The 18,829-nt window shown below is 46.9% G+C and overlaps 1 protein-coding gene across 2 annotated transcripts in view; it reads right to left on the bottom strand.

The window, feature by feature from the left end:
• LOC126536335 (uncharacterized) overlaps positions 1-18,829 on the bottom strand; it is a 155,483-nt gene that overhangs the window by 88,518 nt on the left and 48,136 nt on the right. For both annotated transcript variants that reach the window (XM_050183264.2, XM_055073946.1), the window contains exons 17-18: positions 5,378-5,792; positions 3,150-3,323 (exon numbers count right to left, since the gene is read on the bottom strand). In XM_050183264.2, coding sequence (XP_050039221.1) covers positions 3,150-3,323; positions 5,378-5,792 — 589 coding nt within the window. The remainder of the gene's footprint in view (positions 1-3,149; positions 3,324-5,377; positions 5,793-18,829) is intronic.

Raw genomic sequence — 18,829 nt, 5'->3', positions numbered from 1 at the left:
AAACATACAATGTTGTATGTGCTGAACAATGGTTCCTACCCACAGGATTTACAATGAATAGCGAGCTACCCATCACATGCCTTTCACATGACACTGCTATTGTGTTCACCAAGTCTATCATTAAGGCACCTGCCCACCTGCCTGATATACCTCTTACCACAAGAGAGGGGGATCTTATAAACAACATTGCTAGTGCAGGAAACGAAGGTGATTTTGTATTGTTGTTTTTCACACTCCTTTGGTCTTTTATCGCCGTCGTTACAATGACAAAGCCCAAGAAGTTTCAAAGGGGTTGAAAAAAATACTTTTATTTTTTATTGGTCTGCTACTTTTTTTCAGATTATGGGATATCTTATGGTAATACGGTACAACAGCTAACTTTGGTTTATCCACTGGAGGCTGCTCTTCAGTTTGCAGATGCCGAAGTTTTTTGAGCAAGGCTTCAGCAAATGATATTTGCACATACGAAGGATAGCTGGCACCTGACAGCCGGTCAGACTGGTTATCTAAGCTGGCTGCTAATTCACGTTCACATGATTTAGTCAGAGTGTTCCGAAAGCAGAGGTTAGCAATGACCCTTTTTATTAATTTAGAGTGCGCAGAGTTGAAAGGCAGGACAGGTTTACTGCAACGTGGCTGATAGCACCAGCTATGACAATTAGTGAAAAATGAATACAATGTCAAGCAATTTAACAACATTTCTTTATGGCAGTTCATGCATTAGGCTTGAGGCGTTAAAGCTTTCACTGAAGTGAGAAAAAAATATTAGGAGCACCTGGTTTGCTTCTGAGTGATTGCAAAAAAGAATGAGGTAGTCATCGAGAAATCTCAAAAATTTTTAATTTAAGGCTGACTAGACGTTCAGCCACAGCTCTGTCAATTTTAGCTAAAAAAAATTTTCATTTAGAATGGGGGGTAATGCAAGAGCCAATGCAAACGCCATCTCTTTGAATGAAATGTTTGCCTTCCCATACAATGTAAGGTGTCTTGAGATAAGATTGTTAAAGTTCTAAAAAGCTGTTCGCAGGAGCACCAGACACACTTTCAAAGTGCACACTCTCATACAAGTCAATGCACTCTGCCACTGCAATTAACAGTTGGTAATGAGGAATAGAGTAGTACAGATATTTGAAATCAATCGAAAAACCATAAACACTTTTCTTTTTAGCCCAGGGTACAATGGAATTGAGAACTTGCTCTGAACTTTTTACGATAAAATTGTAAATGCTGTGGATGTGAACCATTTCCCAGCATATGCACTGTTGTACACTTCGTGCGTGACAAGCTCATAAGAGAAATCATTGAGGCTGAAAATATTTTTAGATTAGGTCCAGAGTGCATAAGCAGCCCAAATGTTAACCTTTCCTATAAAGAGCTTGTTTTTCTAAGGAGGTACTCATTTGTGCAAGCATGGTGGCTTTGGTCACATGAGCACATAAAATTGTGCTTTGGAAATATAAACCTTTATTGGTAGTTTGCACTTCGTGTGTTGTCTTGTGCTTCTTCTTGTGGTCGTTCCGTCTGCACTATACCACCCAAAGATGATGAACCAACAAGCCCGAATTTCCACTACCTTAATAGTATGATTGTACGAGTGGCTCATGGTGATTGGGGCTGGTCATCATGTGCATGAGCTAGAGCGGGGGTTGTATAGCACCATCTGGTTCTCCGGATCACCAGCTGACAACTACAGCTAGCATGCCTACCAAGTTTATGTGCTTGTGAACAGAATGGGTCATGTTCTCATGTGTAAACAGAAGGCACCGAGCCAAAACTGCAAAACACAGCCTTAACTACTAGCATAGCAAAGTTGAGATTGTATGCGATGACTGCACTTCGCAGCACTGCAACAACATACAGCATATAATTGGGGGAGCACAATGGGCAAATGCGAAACACCCCTGCAACCTGAACCCTCATGAAATTTCAACTAATCCGAACACAACAATGCGCAAAAGTTCGTAAACGAATTTTCAGTACTGCTGGCATTGTAAAATATGAACTACTTGTGTTTTTGCGAGAAAATATCCTAACAGCCCATTAAGATAGACTGTTTCTTGAGACGAAACTGTTTCCATCTTTGCACATAAGGGACCTCCTCCCCCTTAATCTTTTTTCAGATTTGTCAACTTCTAGATGCTGTCTAGATTTTCTGCAGGTCCCATGACTATTTGAACTATTCACACTGAAATCATTCCGCACTGTCACCCTTCAATTTAAACCAAAAATTTTATACTTGCATAAGCCTACCAAACAGTGTTTAACACCTTAATGCACAAAAGAATAATGTCCATATTCACCAAGCCTGTGATACTTGTCCATATGATTGGGCTTTTACTCATAAGTGGCATTATGTGTGCTAAAGGGTACATATCATCTCTCACTGCCCCCTGTTACCTCTATCATTTCTTACATTCTCTAGGAAGAGAAGCATAAATTATGAATTTGTACTTTAAAGTCAGTTTTTGTGACCTTTGATTGAATATGAAGTTTTCACCTTTAGGTACAATTTTCACATTGGACTACAATAACACCTCGTCATAGTGGAGTTTGGAGTTGGAGTTAAAATTACTTCATTACGAACGTTGCTTCATTATAGCAGCTGCTTCTCCTTACAACTGAAACAAGAGAGGAGTCTTAGCACGTTGCAAAGTCGCCATCAGCTCATGGGAGCTTTGAATTGCTCAGCTCGCAAATTACTAGCACCATTACAGGCCACCATATTTCAGCCTAATCAGAGTGAAATATAAATCAATTTTCATTCAGAGCTAATAGAGATTGGTTATGTCCATTTGGAGCAAATGTTTGCTTCATTAAAATCAGATCATAAATGCATGGGTTTTTGAGAAAATTTCAAGGGTGAGCTACATTACTTAATTAATATATCCACTAGTTTGTTATAATCTAATTCATTATAGATAGATTCTACTTCATCTTTTTTCTTTGTTTGCTTATGTGTGTATCATAGTATGCAGAAGCTGTACGGCAGCACAGTGGAGGGAGAATGAGACTAATGTAATAAAACCAGAGTAAAGCAAAGTCAAAATTCTCCAAGTTTCCAGCAAGTCAAGCTTTCCAGTCAAGTCAGGCTTTCCAGTGACACCTTTTATAAAAGGCAGACTCTTGAAACAAAAACAAGTTGCACTTACGCTTGGCACCTTAGGAGTTGGCTGAGGATCGTCCTTGCTTACTGGGTTGAATGTGTACAGGTCAAGAAGCTCAGCTGCACTGAAGAGACGCTCAATCTGTTGCTTGTCCACCACACGGCATGATAATGCCTGTTTAGTCACCTGACGATTGTAGATCTTCTCCTCCATAGTCCCCTGTCGTGAAGGTAAAAGGTCACATACCTGACCTATCCAAGCTCTAGATGGCACTATTTTTTTTAAAAAGTCACCTCCTTACGAACTGCTCAGATCACTTTTAAAGTTTAAGTTACTACAAGTGTTTCACATCATGACATCGAGACAATAGTGCACTGAGCATGCTACACAGCAAATGAACAAGGGGGAAGTGGGATCAACGGGATCGACAAACAATTTCTACGGTACCTATTTTCGCTGAAAAGGCCATGACACATATTTCACGAGAATTCTTTTTATCTGTAGTCACAATCGTGTTTATGTAGCCCTATGCTAGAAACCATGATAAGTGAGTGCAATAGCAATCGTATGTTGGCATGAGAGAGATGCTGACAAGTACAGCTCAAGCCATTAGATATAGTCTTTTGTTTATCAAATCAATCTTTATGCAGTTCATGCTTTCTTAACTGTTGCATATGCATGTATTACAGTGATCACAGCTAGCCCATGGTATGGTATGAAGAACTTTATTTAGCTCCTGAGGGATCAGTCTGGGACTGATGCGGGCCGCTCCCACGTCGGTACAGAGAGGCCGAGCCCCTCTGCCGTCACATGGGCCCTCTGGACAGCCCTGAGTTGGTCCGCCAGCACTTCACTTCAACACCAGCAGTTCAACGGCAGCAGTTTAACGCCAAGCAGTGCTAAAGCATGTGTTCTAAATCGAGCAAACCCCCACACTTATTACAACAGACTGAAACCCCGCAGTCCGGATTAATTTTATTCATGATGACCGGGTTAGGGTACGTTTGTGACTGCAGAAGCCTTAATGTAACCGCCTGTGGCCTATTTAATTTAGAATGTGGCACAGGGAATGCCCTGTGCCCTAAGTAATAGTGCTTGGTGATTTTGTTGTAGGTTAACAGTTGGTCACTGTACTCAGGAGCGGGAGATCCAGCCCCTTCAGGGAGTACACAGCACACTAATCCTCATGCCTCCCTGTGCGCCACCTCGTTGAGGTTACACAGGGCTCCCTCCACTGTCCCCATATGCACCAGGAACCAAGTAACTGCGTGCGAAGTGATATCCCTACCCTGCAGCAGTCTGTTAGCCAGTTCCGCAACAAGTCCTCTCGAGAAGGCTTTAATCGCAGATTGCGAGTCACTAAACACCAAAACTCTTCTTGAATCAATTAGTGCTAGAGCAATAGCCTCCTGTTCGGCAACTTCCGGATCTTTGGTATAAATGGAAGCGGCATCGCCAGGCTGCCATTTTCATTGTTAACAATGATACAGCAAATCGCAAAGCCAGAAATTCTATAGCACTGCTGGCAATAAAAACATAGTGCAGCTCCACAAAGCCAACACACATTATTATTCTCGCCACCAATAGCGCTTGTAAATCCACTTCCAGTTCATGCATTTCTGTGTTCACTGGCAGCTAACACATTCGAGGAACATATCCGCAAGATTGTGAGCTTGCATGGGGCACACCCAGCAGAGTTTGCGTACCAGCACAAAAGATGGAAAAGTGCAGCATTTCGTTCTCCATTCGCCAACGACATTTGCAAGCAAAAGCATGCATTAAAATAACAAATTCACAGTCGCACAACGATTTTCTTCTGCTTGTCGCAAGAGCTCCAGTTGCATGCATGTGATGCATATGAATATTGTTAAATTGAAACCACGGAATAAAATTACTTTGCAAAATTGCAGAAAGAAAAAAATTGTTTAATAAAACTAAGATAGGGAATTAATGAATTTAACATTACGACTTTCATTAAACTGAAATTTCCTACATCGAGGTTCAACTACTACAAATCAATAACCTCGTGTTCACACAGACGCGGTGCCACTATGGTGAGCGTGACAAAAGTGGTACTAAAGTAATATTAATTGGGCAAAATTCTATAACACCAAAGCCAGACTTATATGTCCTGTAAAGGGCCTATGATTTAAGTTAATCAAGTAGGAGTTGATGCCAGTTCATCTCCCCACAGACATTTTGATCATTAAAGGTCTTTCAGCAGACAACTCAATGAATTGCTCAATAAATTCCAAGAAGCAACACACACTCACCTGTGCAAGCAGGCGATAGATGAAAACTGGCTTCTTCTGGCCAAATCGATACACGCGGAAGATAGCCTGCACATCATGCGTGGGGTTCCACGAGGCATCCATCAGTACCACACGGTTTGCACCCACAAGGTTAGTGCCCAGCGAGCCTGCCCTTGTTGAGACAAGGAACAGGCGACCACGATGGTTGTTTTCATCATTGAACATGCTGATCCACCGTGAGCGCACATCCACCGATGTCGCACCATCCAAGCGGAAATAGTCAATGCCTGGCACCCACGTGTTGTGGCAGTCTTGCAATGGGTCCGTGGAGTCTTTGTCGACTGTCTCAGTGTCACCTGTTGCCGTCCGCCCATGACATTGCTCAAGCAACCTTTCCACCAAGTCCAGGGTCAGCAGGCTCTGGCTGAACAGTAAACTTTGCAAGGAGGAGGAGGAGAGCTCCATCACTCACTGATGCCACAAATTAAGTCATTCGCAGTAAATTTTGAGCTTTTAGAGGCAAGCACGCACTATAAAAAGCACTAAGCCAGGCTACACTGCTACAGTTATTGAGAATGAAGATCAGCACAAGTGAGTGGCAACTAAAATGACATTACCACAATGTGTGGTGCTGTATTCTGTAATCACATTGATAGTGAGAGTGTCGCTCTAGTCTTGCTCTTCAGTGCTAGGTGACTTGGTAAACAGACATTACCCGTTTCCTTAGGAAGCTGGCCACTCATAAACTCATTACAATCAGCAGCTGTCTACTAAGTTACTACTGCTAACACCAAAAAGTGACAACAGCGATGCTTTCCTGCTATCAGCACATTCATTACCTGCAGCCCCACATCTTAAAAAAATTATGGTGTTTTACTTGCCAAAACCACGATCTGATTATGAGGCATGCAATAGTGAGGGATTCCCGAAATTTCGACCACCTGGGGTACTTTAACGTGCACCTCAATCTAAGTACCACAGATGTTTTTGCATTTCACCCCCATCGAAATGCGGCCACCGTGGCCAGGATTTGATACCGCGACCTTGTGCTTAGCAGCCCAACACCATAGCCACTAAGCAACCACGGCGAGTGAAGCCCCAAATCTTGCAATAATATGGACACAAAAGAGCACACAAGCATTGACTTCTGCCTAATTCATCCAGTGAGGAAAGCATAATTAGTAGGGGTGTGCAAATGCCAATTAGTAGTTTTCCAATCAAATCAAGAAAAATATAAAGCTGAATATTGAACTGAATATCAGAACATCTAACACAAAGTTTTATGCTTACAAATTTTATGCCATAGAACACAGCACTACACATGCTCGAGTCTACTCACACTTCATAACAAGAATCTTGCTAGTTAACAGCATCTAAGGCACCTAGGAATCGAGATGTATAATATGGTCTACCCTTTTATTAAAGGAAACACTTGAATAGTACGCAAGCAGAGATAAGAACTCAGTTTGTGTATAAAGTCTGGAAAATGTTTTTATCGTTGGAATGTCTTTTAAATAGAATAAACTGCTTTTTTTCCCCTCTGAATATTAAGAAATAGCGAAGTTATGTTTCCCTACATACCAACGAGATTTTCTGTTCAATAGCAGGCCATACTGTGCTTATTAACACTCTTGTATTGCTTAGAAAGTGTTTCTTTCCAGTTTTCTTCCATAAAACAGAAGAGTTTTTCCATCTTTATGGCAGGTGGTTTCTGTGTGTTATCGTCAGGTTTAAGGCCAATCTGCACGAGAGACAATAGTGAGGGCCATGCATGATGCGACTCGGCAATGCTCCACATGGTCGACAGCACAGCACAGTTCGACCACCGTCGGTGTCGACCATAAAGAGCGGGTGCCTTTTCACTGTCGGGTTCACTGTCATTTGCTGCCCATCATAGGTTCTCAAATCAGGAGGCCCACGGCAAGTTCGTGCAATGCCCCTCCTCCTTTCTGTCTGTGTCCATCTGCTGCCCATACAAAATGTCTCTACAGCCGGACAGTCAGCGTACTAATCACATGGCATTTTTGAACCTGCCATGTAACTCCAAAGCTAGCCTTGTGGCGGGTCGCTTGAAGCTGCTAGAAGAGACTGATATGCGCCCATGAATGCCGTTCAGAACAAGGAACTGCCATACTGTGTTTTGCAAAGATGGCAGCGATGAACAACGATCATCCAGTACACTCGCTTTCGTTGGTGAGGCAATTTGTCAACTTTGCAAAGTGTTGTGCGACCACTGCGAATACATTTGCACTGATTCGGCATCAAACCATAACTCTAGTCACCGACACCCGACGACGTAGCTCCGATTAAGCCTAACGAGCTAGACAGTGTGGCTGTGATGAAAATTCGTGGCCGGCTGATGTGATAACGGCTGCAAGCCATTGCGGAAAGCTTGTTAATATGTTTCTACCGGTAGATCATCAGTGATTGGTTGCGAGATCATGCGTACAGGTTACTGATAGCCAGTGAAGAGGTGTTCGGGTCCGCGAGCGGCCAGTCGGCAACTATCGTGAGCACACATACCACATTTGTCTGTGTGCTTACAGACACTAAAAAGAAAAATAATTTGACCTGTGCTAGTAAGTTACACTTCCACAATACCAAAAAAGCTACTCTTACTGCAAGAAGAGACTTGGTAGGTCAGAAAATAAGCAACAAAAATAAAGTGGGTAACAATACCACCTTGAAGTTTCCGCACAAGCTCGCCGTGATGCCATGGATTTCGACATTCAAAAAAATATATATATACATTATAGGCCTAGTTAAATATTTATCTGTAAAGATGGACTACATTGTACAGCCAGACCTAGATACCACAAACATCTATTTAATTAAATTTGCGATGTAACGTACTATCTTTATTTTCCAATCTTAGTTCCATTGAAAAGCGTGTATTTCTTTCGCAATTTAACAAAGTAATTTCGTGACACGGTTTCAATTTAATGATGTTTTTGAACACTTCAACCGTATACTTGGAGTCTGAATGCCTGGTAAATCTAGCAAAAAGCTATAAAAATGTAATCCGAGGAAAAAGTTATTTGCAAGTGTCCTTCCGCATGAAAAGTTCCAGCGGCAGAAACGCTGTCGAAATGCTGTCGCAGGAAACAGTGCTGCGCCATTTGTCACGTAACAACTTGTGAAGGCCATGGTACACCCAGCAGCTTGGAGCGCTCGGAGAAAAACTGACAATTCCTTCAGCGCAAGGGGGGTAGGGAAGGAGCAAGTGCACGATAGCCCGATCAAGCAGTACTTGGTCATCAAGAGAGATCTTTGGCTCAGCATGCGTGACACCGATTAAACTACGAACCTTACTTTCGTGTAGTTGTCTCTGCTATTGCCATCAATGCTCCACATTTCTGGCGAAGCTGCTACATTTCTTCTTCTTCTTTTTAAGTACGATATCTGTATCTTTTTGCACTTTAGTTGTTAATTTGAGAGTGCCATCTGATGACAGCTGAGGGCATTAAGCATGATCAGCTATGGCGTCCAAGATTTACGGCGCCGCGCAATGCAACGTGCTAATCTCAGGCACTGTCAGCCACCCCACTGCATTGCTCTCGACACTATCTGCACCGTGTGCACTGGGGCTCATAACCACACTATTGTGGCCCGACCTTCTTGCGATTTGTTTATAAGTGATTACTGACAAGATAGTATCCACCAAGAATGTTCTGGGAATTTGTGAAATTATTTTTACTGCTAATACTTTGAAACCTCGAATTAACGAAATTTGTGTTTTAGCAAAGTTTTTCGCTGCAAGCACACCTTTGTTATATTGAGGTTCGACTGGATTCAAAAGGAGCCAAAGACTAAACTGACCAATTTTCCAGAACTTTTACTGAGCCACAACAGCCCAAATATGAAAAATACTTTGAAATCCATGATGCCCCTCCAACTACTCCTCCCAACTCTCTTTCTACCTGTGCGTGTGTGCGTGTGTGCGTGTCTATAATATATATACATACATATATATATATATATATATATATATATATATATATATATATATATATATATATATATATATATATATATATATATATATATATATATATATTGTACTGAAGGCACTGGGCAGTGGGCATGGTGCTAGTGAATGAGAAGAAGACAACGAGGTGTGTTTGCTTGCCCGTTTCGAGATAGCACCGACCTGTTTTAAGCCTACCGCTGCAACCTAGAGCTAGTGCTGCTAGGTGAACACCCCCGTTGCATTTGGTGGAGCTGCTGGGTTTCTCTTCAACATCCTGGAACTCCGCAGTCGGACGCTACCACCAGCTGTTACAATGGATGAACCGGGACCGTCCCAGGCTGCTGCTCCCGTGCCCCCGGCCATCGTCTGCTCTGGTGTTATCCGCCAGCGCGATCCGGCTATATTTAGCGGCACAGACGACCACGACGTGGAAGACTGGCTCACCGAATATGACCGTGTAAGCGCCTATAATAAGTGGGACGACCGCACCAAGCTCACAAATGTCATATTTTACTTGACTGACGTGGCCAACCTATGGTTCCGCAATCATGAAGCCGATTTTACCACCTGGTCGGCTTTCACGGCGACTTTGGCTGAGGTCTTCGGCCGTCCCGCAGTTCGCCGGCTTCGCGCTGAGCAGCGCTTGCGTGGTCGAGCTCAACGCAAGGACGAGACATTCACCAGTTATATTGAAGACGTGCTCTCGCTCTGCAAGCGCGTCAACTCATCCATGGATGAAGCAGACAAGATCAAGCACGTCATGAAAGGCATCGATGAGCATGCCTTTCAGATGCTCGTCGCGAAGAGTCCCCGGACTATTGCCGAGGTCATACAGCTTTGCCAGCAGTACGTTGGCTGAGGTCTTCGGCCGTCCCGCAGTTCGCCGGCTTCGCGCTGAGCAGCGCTTGCGTGGTCGAGCTCAACGCCAGGACGAGACCTTCACCAGTTATATTGAAGACGTGCTCTCGCTCTGCAAGCGCGTCAACTCATCCATGGATGAAGCAGACAAGATCAAGCACGTCATGAAAGGCATCGATGAGCATGCCTTTCAGATGCTTGTCGCGAAGAGTCCCCGGACTATTGCCGAGGTCATACAGCTTTTCCAGCAGTACGACGAGCTGCGCAAGCAATGTGCATCAACACGCGCTGCTCAGCAGGACACTGCGGATCTATCCCAGTTGGACTTCGGTCGCGACGCTGCCGACATCTCTGCTTTAATGCCGGAGATAAAGCAGTTCATCCACCAGGAAGTCGCACGCCAACTCTCTCTGGCGAATAGCGCACCCGAGCCGTCGACAACCCTGGCTCCTTCGCTTCATCACGTCATTCAGACGCAAGTTGCCGCGGCGCTGCCATCTGCCCCTCCTCCGCAGCCTGCAGCTGGACGGCTTACGTACGCTGACGTTGTCGCGCGGCCTTACACTCCTCCGGCTCCTGATTCCTACCGGGCCACCGGCACCTTCCATGTACCGCCGCCACCTTCGCGTCTGATAGTCATTCCTTACTCGGCTGCTGGAGGCCCTGTCGTCAACCCGTGGCAAACACCTGATAACCGGCCAATATGTTATTCATGCCATTTTCCGGGCCACGTAGCACGATTCTGCCGCCGTCGCAGCCCCCGTTTACCTGACAGTGGGGGTGCCTCAAGCTACAGGCCTGCTCGACTTCCACATCAGGACCAATCTAACCTTCTTCCGGACACCTCTTACAGTCGCCTCCCCTTCGATTCACGCCGGTCGCCTTCCCCACGTCGCCGATCCATTTCCCCGATGGTTCGCCGACCCAGCCCAGCCCGAGAGGAAAACTAGCAGTCGCAGTTCCAGAGGCAAGAACTGCGTTTCCGTCGAACATTTCAAGGCCTCATTCTGCGCCGGCGAACGAAATTGAACTGTCCGTAGACGGCGTCACCGTACACACACTTATCGACACCGGAGCCGCCGTTTCTATTATTAGTGAGAAGCTCTGCCGCAATTTGAACAAAGTGACCATTCCCCTTACCTTTCTTTCTCTGCGTACGGCAACCTCGCATCGCATTCAGCCTTCAGCGTCGTGCACAGCCCGGGTTGTCATTCAAAGCGTTATGCATGTTATCAAATTTGTCGTCCTGCCTCGTTCCTCGCACGACATTATTCTTGGTTGGAATTTCCTATCTGTCAATCAAGCTCTTATCGACTGCACTCGTTGCAAACTTACGTTATCAGTGCCGTGTTTTGACCCTGACGACCATTATTCTCCTAAAGTTGTTGCCGCCTCTGACATCGATATCGCACCTTTCTCCGCCGCTCTGGTTCCTGTGTTATGTAGCTCTGCTGCGAACTCATCTGTTCTGTTTACGCCGTCGACCACTTGTGCGCGCCGCCGGAACTTTCTGCTTCCGTTTGCTGTCGTCACTTTTTGCGAAGGTTCTGCTGCCCTTTACATGTGCAATCCGTCCGCCTACCCATCATCCCTACTCTGCGACGAGTGCCTGGGTACCGCTGAAGCTTTCGATAGCATTCTCCCGGCCACCATGTTTGGTGATACGGCATCACTTCCGATTTGTGCCGTAACTCCTCCCGCCGCGACCGATGCCCCTGTAGACGTCTTCGCTCGTGCCGTCGACGCAGAACTCACACCTGCGCAGCACACCGAAATCATCAAGCTCCTCCAGCGTTTTCGTGCCTCATTTGACATTGGCCAACCATCCTTGGGCCGGGCGTCCGCAGTCGTTCACCGTATCGACACCGGCCAACAAACACCATTGCGCCAGCGTCCGTATCGTGTGTCGGCCGCTGAACGCCGTGTCATCGACCAGCACGTTGACGACATGCTGAAGCGTGGCATCATCCAGCCCTCTAACAGTCCCTGGGCATCTCCGGTTGTCCTTGTTAAAAAAAAAAGACGGCTCCATTCGGTTCTGCGTCGACTATCGCCGCCTTAACCGAATAACGCGCAAAGATGTCTATCCTCTGCCGCGCATCGACGATGCCTTGCACAGTCTGCAGGGAGCGAAATTCTTTTCCTCGCTGGATCTACGCTCCGGGTATTGGCAAGTGCCAATGGCAGAGGCCGATCGCCAAAAGACAGCCTTTGTAACTCCTGATGGGCTATATGAATTCACCGTCATGCCGTTCGGCCTCTGCAACGCGCCTGCCACTTTCGAGCGAATGATGGATAGCATTCTTCGAGGGCTGAAGTAGAAAACGTGCCTCTGTGATTTGGATGACATTGTGGTTTTTTCCACCGACTTTACGACGCACCTCAGCCGCCTCGAGCACGTCCTTGCGTGCCTCTCCACTGCAGGACTGCAACTAAATTTGAAGAAACGCCACTTCGGCGCTCGCACGCTTACTATTCTCGGTCATGTAGTTTCCTAAGACGGTATCCTCCCGGACCCCACGAAACTTAGCGCCGTAACCGAGTTCCCTAAACCAACCACCATGAAAGAGCTTCGCAGTTTCATCGGCTTGTGCTCATATTTCCGGCGCTTCATCCGTAACTTTGCCTCTATCATCGCCCCCATTGACGCAGCTTCTCACCGGCAGTTCTGACCTATCAGCCTGGTCCCCGGCATGCGACGACGCATTCCAAGAACTGCGACGCATTCTCACCTCTCCTCCAGTACTGCGACACTTCGATCCCTCTGCACCAACTGAGATCCATACGGACGCTAGCGGTGTCGGGCTCGGTGCTGTTCTTGCACAACGCAAGGATGGCTTCGAAGAGTACGTCGTCGCATATGCCAGCCGCACCCTTACCAAAGCCGAGGCGAACTACTCGGTTACTGAAAAGGAATGTCTGGCCATCATTTGGGCAATCGGAAAATTTCGTCCTTATGTGTACGGGCGTCCATTTGACATCGTGACCGACCATCATGCCCTATGCTGGTTATCTTCATTAAAAGATCCAACTGGTCGGCTCACCTGTTGGGCATTGCGCCTACAAGAGTACGACATCCGCGTTGTTTATCGCTCCGGCCAAAAACATTCAGATGCAGACGCTCTATCCCCATCACCCCTGCCCTTCGGTCCTGTCCACTCGTCTATTTCCACACATGGAGCCTTCGCCCTCAACATTACCGACATGCCATCAGAGCAGCGCAAGGGCCCATGGATCTCTTCGCTTATTGACTTCCTGTCTAGCCAGTCACCAGCGCCAATTTCTCGGACGCTCCGTTGTCAAGCCGCGCACTTCATCATTCGGGATAACCTGCTGTACCGCCGCAACTACAATTCGAGCGGTCGCAAGTGGTTGCTTGTTATACCTCGACACCTGCGCCCTGACATCTGCGCCACGTTCCACGACGATCCCCAATGCGGCCACGCTGGTGTCTTAAAGACATACTCTTGCATCCAGCTTCGGTACTACTGGCGCGGTATGTACCACTTCGTTCGCCAGTACGTCCGGTCCTGCCTCATATGCCAACGATGCAAGACGCCACCTCAACATGCCACCGGCCCCTTGCAACCTTTACCATGCCCCGCGCGCGCGTTCGACCGTGTTGGCATTGACCTATACGGTCCGCTTCCCAACACTCCAAGTGGCAACCGCTGGGTTATTGTCGCTATCGACCACCTCACGCGGTACGCCGAAACTTCAGCCCTAGCATCTGCCACAGCAAAAGAAGTCGCCAGTTTTAACCTTCGAAACCTGATTTTACGCCATGGAGCACCTAGAGAATTACTGAGCGACCGCGGTCGCGTTTTTCTCTCCGTCATTGCAGCATTGCTAAAGGAGTGTCGCATCATTCACCGCACCACCACGGCATATCATCCTCAAACTAATGGGATGACAGAGCGATTCAACCGCACCCTTGGCGACATGTTGGCCATGTATGCTTCATCTGACCACTTGAATTGGGATCGCATTCTGCCTTTCGTCACCTACGCTTACAATACCGCCACGCAAAGCACCACTGGGTTCTCCCCTTTCTTTCTCCTTTACGGACATGAACCTTCATGCACTATGGACACGATTCTGCCTTACCGACCAGATGCTTCGGAGTGCACGACTGTTTCTAGAGCGGCTGCTTACGCCGAAGAATGTCGCCAGCTCGCTCGTTCGTTGACATCCCAGGACCAGTGGCGCCAAAAGCATCGCCATGATTCATCTACTGCGGCTACGTGCTTTGCTCCTGGCTCGCTGGTCCGGTTGTGGGTGCCCTCTACTCCTCCAGGCCTTTCCTCTAAGCTGCTCTCCAAGTACCACGGTCCTTATCGGGTACTGAAAAAAACATCCGCGGTCAACTACCTCATCGAGCCAACGGAAGCGCCTTCCGACCAGCGTCGTCGCGGCCAGGAAACTGTGCATGTCTCCCGGCTCAAGCAGTGCCATGACCCTTCTGTGTTCTCCTGCCCTTAGGTCGCCAGGATGGCTACTCTTTCGGTGGGGAGTGATTGTACTGAAGGCACTGAGCAGTGGGCATGGTGCTAGTGAACGAGAAGAAGACGACGAGGTGTGTTTGCTTCCCCGTTTCGAGCTAGCACCGACCTGTTTTAAGCCTACCGCTGCAACCTAGAGCTAGTGCTGCTAGGCGAACACCCCCGTAGCATTATATATATGTATATACATATATATATATATATATATATATATATATATATATATATATATATATATATATATATATATATATATATATATATATATATATATATATGTGTGTGTGTGTGTGTGTGTGCGTGCGTGCGTGCTTGTGTGCACAGCTAAAGCTCGATCTAACGAAACACGATTTTACGAAGTGCCCAATGTAATGAAGAAACTTCCATTCCGCGGCAGGTACCCATATGGTTCCATGTTGTCAACAACCCTGATTAATGAAACTAACTTGGCTATACTCAATCCAACGAAGTTTTTCCTGAAATAAATTAGTAAAAGAAGCAGTGATTTCTTTCTAATTTTGACACATAAAGGTTTTTATTCGAGCGTGCATTCTAAAGCTATAGCATTAGAATATCTAGGCGCCCTAGTTGCAGCCCTCGATTTCTTTTGACGAGGCTGCGCGCCGTGCCCATGCACAGGACAGTGGACTCAGCACCACCTCGGTAGGGGTGGCAGTGGTTGCGTTCATTATTTCATAGTTTATGCAGCAACAGATGGCTGGATGGCCGCAGTAGCTTTTGCGTGTCGCTTGTGGGGATGCGCGACCGTCGCGCCTCCCCTGATATCTTGTTTTCCCGCATAGCCCCCGTCTCCGTGCGGCGTCGCCGCGTGGGCCACGGCGGTCGGGGTGGTACAAGCACGGTTCGAGAGATGGCGCGAGCGTCGCGCCGCTGCGTGGTTACTTGGGCGGTGGTACGGCAAGCAGCTCGGACGTGCCGCGCATGCGCCAATCCATGCTTGAGACAAGGCGCGGGCTCTTTCCCGGCGGGTCGGGGGACAGCGTGGACGTTCCGCGCGCCGCCGACCCATGCTTCTGCGAGACCGCCTCGCGTGGCCGCCTTGGAACGCGCCACCGTCTGCGTGACCGTACACGCGAATGACCAGGCGTTGGGATCCAGCATGGGGCGAACATATTCGCTCGCCATGCGGTCGCGGTAAGTCGGATTTCTAGATTTGTCGCGCGCCCATCGGCATGTTTTGGGGATAGCAACTCGGCTAGCAGGCATTGATTTATGAAAGGTGCAATAAATGCCCTTGTGACTGTTTGCACTACTGTGTTGTCGTTCCTTTGTCCCAAGAGTATGGAGGAGAACCCCTTATCTCCCACACGCTATGTTACAATCTTAGATTTCGGAGGATCGGAAAATTCCTTTCTTGATTTTACAAACTTTCCAAAGTAACGAAATAATTCGAGCGTGGTCATAATTTCATTAAATCAAGTTTCAACTGTGTGTGTGTGTGTGTGTGTGTGTGTGTGTGCGTGCGTGCGTGCGTGCGTGCGTGTGTGTGTGGGCGCGCGCGTGCTTGCGTGTGTGCAGCCACTTCGCATCAAATTATGCTATCATCCATATGCTATTTTTGAAAATGCTGATATTAAAGAAATACTAACATTTCATTTATAGATTTATGCTCTCATATGACGTATGTTGATGACCTAGTTGGTACATGACCTGGAATAATGAACAGCGCTAAAAATGGGACCGAACAACAACAATACAGCTCAATGTCTTGTGCGCTCTTGTTTAAGCCTGTCTTCAGCTATGTTTCTTTTTCCAAGCATATTATATAAGTACAGTAGAACCCACTTATAGCAATATTAAAGTGCCACGAAAATTCCATTGTTATAACTGATAATTGTTATAACCGGGTTGCATGAAAAGAACAAACCAAAACAGGGGATGGCGTAGCTGTTCCAAGAAAACTATAATGGCGGGGAGGCTAGTTCTCCCCACCGCAATCCTCCATCCGGCTTCTGATTGTACTGACTCGTTTAACTGTTTAACTCTGGTTCCTGTGCGCTGCAATCGCGTGTTGTTAACAAGCCACTGCTGTCGGCGTTCAAGAATGGCACTGCTGTAACAGCTGCAAACAGGGGTCACGGGTGGCAAGTGACATACGAGCTACGCCGAGGCATCACTTTGGTGGCCCCAAAAGGCGCCTTTTAAAAAATGCGGCAAGGTTGCCGCGGCAGCATCTCAGGTTGGGAAACCCAGAAGAAACGCTGGGATGAGATCACCACAAGCATCTCGCCACGTGCTTCTCACTGGCTTGCACGAGAAAAATCGCATGCCCTTCGGCCTTGCTTGCTTTACGCAAAGTTTGCTGACATCCTTCTTCAAGGCATCCAGGTCCTCCACGTAGTGAAGTGGAAAGTGCCTCGCGAAAACAAGCCCATGAGGGACTGTAACAAATACAGGACCTCCCGCGGAAACAACGTTAGGGCAGCCTGCCCTAACGCGTCAGCGCTGCCGTCGTGGCCATCACTGTCGCTATTCGATGCAAGCACATTCGCAACGATCGCCTTATTGGTTACAAGCACTTTTTTCAAAACCTATAGCAGTGCGCTTTTTTTCCACTGGCAACGCCGTGCATTGCCAATGATCAGCGAGCAGATCAGCCATGTTCTGTTTTGGCGGCGAGTCAAACGAGGCTGAGAAACTGCACAGCCAGGAACGACTTCGACGCTACAATCAAAGACAAGCAAGAGCGACTTAATACCTTAGCTAATTGTGCAGAATGAGGGCCCAGTGAGCAATCTGGGAGCAGCGCTGGCAGCGTTGTCAGCACAGTTGGGCCGGTCCGTTCGTGTTTCAGAGGGTGGCACAACGCAGAGCTATGGGCACAGCCCATTTGTGTTCAGAGGGGTGGAAGGGCGATGGCAGAGATGCGCACGAGGCTGGCGTGCATCTCTCATGGAGAGAAGCGCGTGGTGGCAGTTAGGGTGACGGGCGATTGTGCAGCGGCTTGCATTTCACTTTCTCCTTTTTCTTTTCAAGGATTTCGCATTCCGTTAGCTTTCGGCACAGACAACCAGCAGCCAGACTTACAACTGATAATGCGGCATGGGGACATTGTAGTAAGCGGGGTATTTCTATATAGAAAACATGCAAAAGTTGACGATGCAGCAGCTTTTCATTGTTATAACCAATATATAGTAACAGTATCGCTATAAGTGGGTTCGACTGTAGCAGAATGTACAAACCCATAATTTATGTATCTCCAAGCAATGGCAAACAACGTAATATTACCTTGGTTTTGTGCAGCTACGTGGCATTTGCATATTTTTAAACTTTGGCTAAAGTTAGCTGGGACACCCTGTATATGTATTTTTTTTCTCATAGCCCTAATGTATAAGTTGACACTCTTTAAGTTGACTCATCATTATAACCAATATATCATTATATGTGGTACCGCTATAAGTGGACTGCACTGTATTCGCACACCGCTAATGAAAATGTTCCACTGCCCTGTAAGCAGGCTAAAAAAACGCACTGTGATGCAGTTGGCACAAATGGCACTTGAGTGGGCACAGCCAGGCACAGGCAAATAAAATTACGGTAAAACCTCAATAATTCGGATTTTACGGGACCGAAAAAAATGTCAGAATTAACCGAATGTCGAATTATCGAGGGTATCAAGAAAACAACAAACAATAAACAAATGATTACTGCATCAACACGTTTTTATTTACTGAATGAATCAGCAAACCCCATTTCAATTTTGCACAAAAGCAGTGCAGAAGCTGAAATTCTCATCATCTTATAAATTATTAGCGCTGGGAGCGGCGTAGGCCGTGCGACTTCCTTCGCAGCACAGCCACGGTGCACACCTTAATCTGAAAGGTGCTTTTCACTACTACGCGCCCATCCCGTTAATGTTTTCGCCAGTGAGTTGGTCGCCAACAGATCATCTGTCCATCGTGAAGTAGCCGGTGCTTGTCATCCTGGACAGCTTTGCACCGAATAAAAATGAAACAACTGTTTACCACAATCACTGTGGACGAAACCGCAGCCACTATCGATGTGATCATGGACATTGACCTTGCTCTGAAGGCACGCAGACGACGCACACGCCAGGCCAGAACTAAAATATCCTTTGCTGCAACAACTGCGGACAAAACTGCGGTTGCTATTTGCACAATC

The sequence above is a fragment of the Dermacentor andersoni genome, chromosome 4, assembly GCF_023375885.2.
Source record: "Dermacentor andersoni chromosome 4, qqDerAnde1_hic_scaffold, whole genome shotgun sequence".
Taxonomy (NCBI): domain Eukaryota; kingdom Metazoa; phylum Arthropoda; class Arachnida; order Ixodida; family Ixodidae; genus Dermacentor; species Dermacentor andersoni.
This window is presented reverse-complemented; position numbering and strand designations above follow the sequence as displayed.